Below are 7500 nucleotides of genomic sequence, written 5' to 3' on the forward strand. Positions count from 1 at the left end.
ACACAATAGTCTCCTATAAGCATACACTAGTCTCAAATAAGTTAGTCCCCCATACACATACACTAATCTCCCAAACACCTGTCTCACCCCTCCCCTACACCTCCCACACCTAACGTTCGTCTAATCAACAGGTGGAGAAGTCCCAGGAGCACACCACTTCCCGCCTCTCGCTGGCAGCCGTCCGGGACCAAGACTCCGCAAACTACACTTGTCTCCCCGTCAACTCCACCGCCGCCGCCTCCGTCGCCGTGCACGTCAACTCCGGTAAGCTGATTAATTGCGTCTTACCACACCCAAAGTCTAAAAATACCCGGGTAAGTGGTCCCACGCGCAGTATGATGACGTCACACGGTTCCTATATATGGTTCCAGTGATTGGCCTCCAGGTTTTTGGCTCCCCTTAGAGAAAATTAATTAAAGGGAGAACTTATGTGTGACGCAAGTTAAAGCTGCGAAAACAGGAGCGGAACCGTGTGACGTCATACGCGAACTGCTTGAAAATTGAAAACCAGAGTGAAGCGACTGTGTATTCTTAGACTATTGGTACACACAAATTACAGTTACTTTAGATTGTCACTTGCCAGTCTTTTTACGGTACGGTGCTATATTTCAGAGTTCAATTGGTGTAACTTCCTTTTATTTTTATTCAGTAAGTATTTGTTGTCTAGGTATTTTAATTTAATGCCAAATATGACTAAAACAACATTAGTTCACTTCAGTTTACATGTCTTTGCCTGTTCTTTTTACATCCTATACTTAAACTAACATAACTTCCCTCCCTTCACATTCCACTTCTGCGCCTGTCCCTTCAATATCACTTACAAATACTAACACAATATCCCTCCCTTCACATCCCACTTCTTCGCCTGCCCCTTCAATATCACTTACAAATACTAACACAATATCCCTCCCATCACATCCCACTTCTGCAACTGTCCCTTCAACATCCCTTACAAATACTAACACAATATCCCTCCCTTCACATCCCACTTCTGCGCCTGTCCCTTCAATATCCCTTACAAATACTAACACAATATCCCTCCCTTCACATCCCACTACTGCACCTGTCCCTTCAATATCCCTTACAAATACTAACACAATATCCCTCCCTTCACATCCCACTTCTTCACCTGTCCCTTCAATATCCCTTACAAATACTAACACAATATCCCTCCCATCACATCCCACTTTTGCAACTGTCCCTTCAATATCCCTTACAAATACTAACACAATATCCCTCCCTTCACATCCCACTACTGCACCTGTCCCTTCAATATCCCTCACAAATACTAACACAATATCCTTCCCTTCACATCCCACTTCTGCAACTGTCCCTTCAATATCCCTTACAAATACTAACACAATATCCCTCCCTTCACATCCCACTTCTTCACCTGTCCCTTCAATATCACTTACAAATACTAACACTGTCCTTCCCTTCATATCCCACAACCACACCTGCCCCTTCAATATCCTCTTCACACTTCTTCCCCAGTCCCTTCAACATCACTCACACACTAACACAACCCTCCTTCTCTTCATATACTTTAACACATAACCGAGCTGCGCGTGGCCTCAGTGCTCATCTCCATCACACTCACCCTTGAACAAATATATGAGAGGTCTATAATATGATAAAATTGTTCCTTTGTGCTAGAATATTGTCACCTCACACTCTCTCTCTCTCTCTTCCCTCCCTTTCCCCCCCCTCCCCCCCTACAGCTGATGAGTTAAGGGCGGCCGTGCAACAAGGGGGTCTGAGCTGCGCCCCCCCGCCCCCCACCGCCGCCCCCCACCACCACGAATTGCTCTCACTGTTAAGGATGGTGATGATGGTGGCGATGGTGGTGATGGTGACCTCGTGGACGTTATGGCTCTCCTAGCGATGGTGAGAGAGAGAGAGAGAGAGAGAGAGAGAGTAATGTTACCAATTTCTGTATTATATGTGAATTGAGAAAATGTGAAATTACTGAGGAAATAATAATTGCTTTAATCTAATTCTCTCTCTCTCTCTCTCTCTCTCTCTCTCTCTCTCAAGTACTGTGTGTGTGATGATTATTGGGGCATTCTGTTCTTGGCGCCTCAACTGTAGGGTCATATGGCGCCGAATTGTGTGTGTGTGAGTATGTGTGTGTCAGAAAAAGGGTATCGACTAGTTATATCTATTTATCTACCTATCTATATCTATCTATCTATCTATCTATCTGACCTTTCTGTTACTGCATTCCCGTCATTTCTTCCTATATTTATTTCTTCTATGTTTCCTATTTTCCCTTCACCTCTATCGTTTTTCCCCTTCCTTTTATCTGTCCTTTAACATTATCACATTATTTCCTTTCTTCCCGTTTTCCTTCCTCTCTTTACTTTTTTTGTTTTTTGTTTTCCAATATTCCTTTACTGACGCTTCTTCTTTTCACTGTCATCAACGTTCATCTTCATTCTCCATTTACTATCTCAACTCCTTCTTCCCTTCCTTTCTCCCTTCCTTCTTTCCCTCTTTCTTTCCTTCCTTCCTTTATACATTCATTCATATCGTCCTTCGTTCATTCCTTCCATTCGTTCGTCATTTTATCGTTCTTTACTTCCTTCCTTTCTTCCTTCCTTCTTTCCCTCTTTCTCTCCTTCCTTCCTTTATTCATTCATTCATAAAGTCCTTCCTTCTTCCTCCCCTTCCTTCCTTCCTTGCGTTCTTCAATTTTTCATTCTTTACTTCCTTCTTTTCTTCCTTCCTTCTTTCCTCCGTTCCTTCTTTTCTCCCTTTCTTTCTTTCTTCGTTCCTTCCTTCCTTCATTCCTTCCTATTATGCGCTCCTTCCCTCTTTTCTCCTTCCCTCCCTTCCTTCCTTCCTTCCTTCCTTCCTTCCTTCTATTCCTGCTACCTTCTTTTCTTACTTTCTTTCACCCTTCCTCTCTTTATTTCTCCTCTTAGTCCTTCCTTCCTTCCTTCCTTCCTTCCTTCCTTTCCTTCCTTCCCTCCTTCCTTGTGTAAGTTCCATGGATTCAATAAAGAGGTCAGCACTGTTGTTTGTTTCATTTACCCTGCTAATGTAATTCTCTCTCTCTCTCTCTCTCTCTCTCTCTCTCTCTCTCTCTCTCTCACGGTTATTTTTTCACACGCCTCATTTTCTCTGTTCAAAGGCGTTCAAAAGGGATACTGTTTTATACTTTTCCTCGCCTCATAGCACTATCTTCCTCATCCCATTTTCTTCGCTACCTTCCATCACCTCTCTCTCTCTCTCTCTCTCTCTCTCTCTCTCTCTCTCTCTCTCTCTCTCTCTCTCTCTCTCTCTCTCTCTCTCTCTCTCTCTTGGTTCTTGTTTCTCGTTCTTTACTTCCTTTCTTCCTTCCTTCCTTCCTTCTTTCCATCCTTCCTTCCTTCCTTCCTCCTTCCGTCCTTTCTTTCTTCCTGTTTTCCTTCCTTAATTCCCTTTCTCCCTTTTATTCTTGTTACCTTCTTTTCATATTTTCTTTCACCCTTCCCTTCCCTCTCTCCCTCCCTCTCTCTCCCTGGTCGGTAAGTTGATCAAGGGGTCGAGTAAGGCAGTCAGCGCCCTCTACTCCAACACCCTTCCTCCCCACACCCTTAACACTACCTCCTCATTCTTACGTAAACCTTGGAAACAGCATTTAAGAAGAGCAGAAAAGGAGAAAGAAGAGAAAAAAAAGAGAAAATAAGAAACCTAGAACCAAAAAAAAATCCCCGCTGTTAAAATCACAAAATACTTTACATCGAGAGAGAGAAACCATTGAGAGACCACTGAAGCTTATGATGCGTTAATTTTAGTTCAGCGTGCAAGTCGGATCAGTAATGAGGGGCAAATATATGAGCCCCCAGCGAGATGAATGGCGAAGAATTAACATGTTTGGGTAATTCTTAAAAGTCGGGCGCCACTAACTTTTTCTCCTCTCTAATATAACTTGTAAAATGAAGGAGGAACAGCATAAATTTTTGACCCGAAAGAGATTTTGGCAAATTATCAACATGTTTGGGTAATTCTTAAAGCTCAGGAACCGCAATAAACACTAACTTTCTGTGGATGTTGTTATGCTGTTTTGATGTAATTTGTATAATGAAGGAACTGCACAAATTTTGGTCCGAATGATTTAAAGGCGAATGGATTAACATGTTTTGGTTATTCTTAAAGGTCCGAGTTACACTAATTAAAATCACTCATTATACAAGTTAAATTAGAAGAGCAAAAAAGGGAAGAGTGAGTGGTAGGAGAGAGAGGAAGGAAAAGGATAGGAATGTGAAGGTTTGGACGTCGTGAAGAAGGGAATGGATGAGAAAGGGAAGAGAGGGACGCAGAAAGAAAGGGAGCGTGTGAGGAAAGGAAGGGAAGAGAAGGAAGGAGATGGAGACGGAGAGAAGGGTAACAGGGGAGAAGGAGAGAGATGGGAAGGAAAAGATAAGTAACAGGGAAGAAGGGGAAGTGAAGAGATGGAAAGAGATGGGAAGGGAAAGATAGATAAGAAGTGAGAAAGGGAAAGAAAGAGAAGGGAAGAAATGAGAGGGAAAGAATGAATGAAATGGATATATATCAACATTTTTTTTATTTGAGTCATTCTCGGAAATCGTAAGTCATTAACAGACATCCTTCATTAAACAAGTCATATATTAGTACGGCAAATTATATCCTTCCTTCATCCTTTATGTTTTTTCCTTCCTTCGATCGCTCCTTTCTTCCTTCCTTCCCTCATTCCTTCGTCTTTTGCCATTTTCCTTTCTTTCTTTCCTTCATTCATTCATTTCATCCTTTCTTTTTACCTTATTTCCTTTCTTTCCTTCCTTCTTTCGTTCCTTCCTCCCTTCCTTCCTTTCTTTCTTTTTACCTTATTTAGTTTCTTTCCTTCCTTCCCTCCTTCGTTCCTTCCTTCCTTCGTTCCTTCCTTGCTTTCTTTCTTTTTACCTTATTTCCTTTACTTCCTTCCTTCCTTCCTTCCTTCATTCAGTCAGTCACTCCTTCCTTTTTACTTTATTTATTTCCTTCCTTCCTTCCTTCCTTCCTTCCTTTCTTTCTTTCTTTCTTTTTACCTTATTTCCTTTCCTTCCTTCCTTCCTTCCTTCCTTCCTCTCGTCCTTGCTCTATTCGTTTCCTTCATTCTTTCTTGCCCGAAATATAATCATGACTTTCCTGGAGACTTTCATTTTCCTTCCATTTTTTTCACCTCTGCCGGACAAGTTTAATTTATCTCTTACTTATCTTTCAAAACTTTGGGACGGTAAATCTTCTGCATCCTCCCCAACGTTTAACTTTTCAAAATAACACTTCCACTTGATTCGCCTGCTTGACGTGATGGTTCAGGGAGGCGCGTGAGGTGGTGAATTAGATTATGTTAAGTTAGGTTAGGTTAGGTTAGGTTAGGTTAGGTTAGGTTAGGTTAGGTCGGTATTAAAAGACACCTTCGCTTGTCATATCACCTATTTCTAAAGGTGAATCGGGTTTTAATGAGTGTTTCTTTAGGTTCACGGTACAGAAGAAGGGTCAAACTACCACCAAGGTCATAAAGCTACTCCTGGAAATGCCCCAAGTTCCTACGAAAGCCTTGTCAAATAGGTGAAATTGGGAGACGAAGGGTTTAAAAATACGGCCCAGTTAGGTTAGTTTCGCTGCATGACCTTTGACCTTATAGTTTCTCATCTTCATTTCTCTCTTTCACACCCTTTTCTTACATTCTTTTCCCTTGTCTACTATTTCCTCCTCATACTTCTTTCCTTCTCCTCACTTATCTTCTCTTCCTCTCCTCACTTGCTACCTTTCATTCCCTTTCCCATCCCTTTCCTTTCCATCCTTCCATTCTCTTCCCTTGTCTACTATTTCTCCCTCATACTTCTTTCCTTCTCCTCACTTATCTTCTCTTCCTCTCTTCATTTGCTACCTTTCATTCCCTTTCCCATCCCTTTCCTTTTCTCCCCTTCCTTTTCTGACATTAACTTTCTCTCCCATCCCTTCCTTACACCTCCCCAACCCTTCCTTTCCCATTCCTTTCCTTCTCTTCCCTTACAGTACCTCTCTCAAACCCTTCCTGCTCATCAGACGGTCAGAAATAAAGAATGTAGAAAAGAGAGAAATAGGAAATAAAGAGAGAGAAAGGAAGAGAGAAAGAAAGCAAGAGAGTATAGGAAAACAGAGATACAGATACATAAAAATAAAAGAAACGAACAAATAAACACAAAAGAAACAGACAAACAAACCAATAAGAAAAAAGACCCATACATGTCAAGCGGAGAGAGAGAGAGAGAGAGAGAGAGAGAGAGAGAGAGAGAGAGAGAGAGAGAGAGAGAGAGAGAGAGAGAGAGAGAGAGAGAGAGAGAGAGAGAGAGAGATGGGAGTCCGTTCATTTTTGTCAAGAGTTCTTCAAAAGGAAATGGAAAAAAGGACAGTTTATATGTTGGCCATTTTCAAGGGGGAAGAAAAGGAGGAGGAGGAGGAGGAGGAGATACATAGGAATACATAGGAAGAACAGACACCAGAAGACCTATCGGTCTATGTCGAGAGTGTCTGTTTACTACCGCTACTACTAGTAATCTACGTTTGGTAGGACAGGACAGAATAGATGAAGGCTCCTCCCCACCCACCTCTCCCTCCGGCAACGTGCCGGCAGGAAATAGTTAGAAGAGAACACCATGTACCTTTAAGGAAGAAAGGAACATGAAAATTTTACAGTAAAGAGAGAAATAATAGGAAATTACTACCCTTAACTTACACTACTGGTAACCTAAGCTGTGGAGGAAAATGGCTTCATTACATAAGAACATAATGGAAAAGGAGAGAAAAAACAGGCAGAGATTGACTAAAAAGTGTGAGAGAGAGAGAGAGAGAGAGAGAGAGAGAGAGAGAGAGAGAGAGAGAGAGAGAGAGAGAGATGGAGGGCAGGGGTCAGTAAATTGTTTTGACAGAAGAGTAAGGAGAAATACCTCAAGCGTGTCTTCTCTCTCTCTCTCTCTCACACACACACATATAAGATAAAATTAGACAATTAGTCCCTATTATTACTTCATTTATCTCGCTCCTCCTCCTCCTCCTCCTCCTCCTACTCCTACTCCTACCCCTCCTCCTCCTCCTCCTTCTCACGCGGGAAGGCCCTCACGACAACAGACTGCAAAATTATCCAGAGAGACCTGGACAAGATCACTCAGTGGTCGGAAAAGTGCATGGCAGATGTCCATTAACACTACCAAATGTAAAGTAATGCACACCGGGTCCAGAAATAGCAGCCACACATACTACATGGGTGGCGGACCATTACAAGCAGTACAGGAGGAAAGAGACCTCGGGGTCACTATCAGCAGTGACCTGAAACCCACAAATCACTGTATGTCCGCCTGCAAGAAAGCCAACACTATGCCCGGGTTCATAGCGAGGAACTTCGAATATAAGACGCCGGGAGTTGTGTTATCCTTATATAACTCGCTAGTAAGACCTCACCTGGAATACGCCGTGCAATTCTAGTCTCTTAATTACAAGAAAGACATTGAATTACTCGAGAGAGTACAGCGA

The 7500-nt window shown here is 42.3% G+C and overlaps 1 protein-coding gene across 1 annotated transcript in view; it reads left to right on the top strand.

Annotated features, from left to right (window-relative positions):
* The window catches only part of LOC127007217 (hemicentin-2-like), a 41771-nt gene extending 39889 nt beyond the window's left edge, over positions 1-1882 (top strand). Inside the window, exons 8-9 of the mRNA XM_050877927.1 lie at positions 132-264; positions 1722-1882. Of these exons, the coding sequence (XP_050733884.1) occupies positions 132-264; positions 1722-1882 (294 nt within the window). The remainder of the gene's footprint in view (positions 1-131; positions 265-1721) is intronic.
* Positions 1883-7500: the final 5618 nt, after the last annotated feature.

Source organism: Eriocheir sinensis, chromosome 34 (genome assembly GCF_024679095.1).
Source record: "Eriocheir sinensis breed Jianghai 21 chromosome 34, ASM2467909v1, whole genome shotgun sequence".
Lineage (NCBI taxonomy): Eukaryota > Metazoa > Arthropoda > Malacostraca > Decapoda > Varunidae > Eriocheir > Eriocheir sinensis.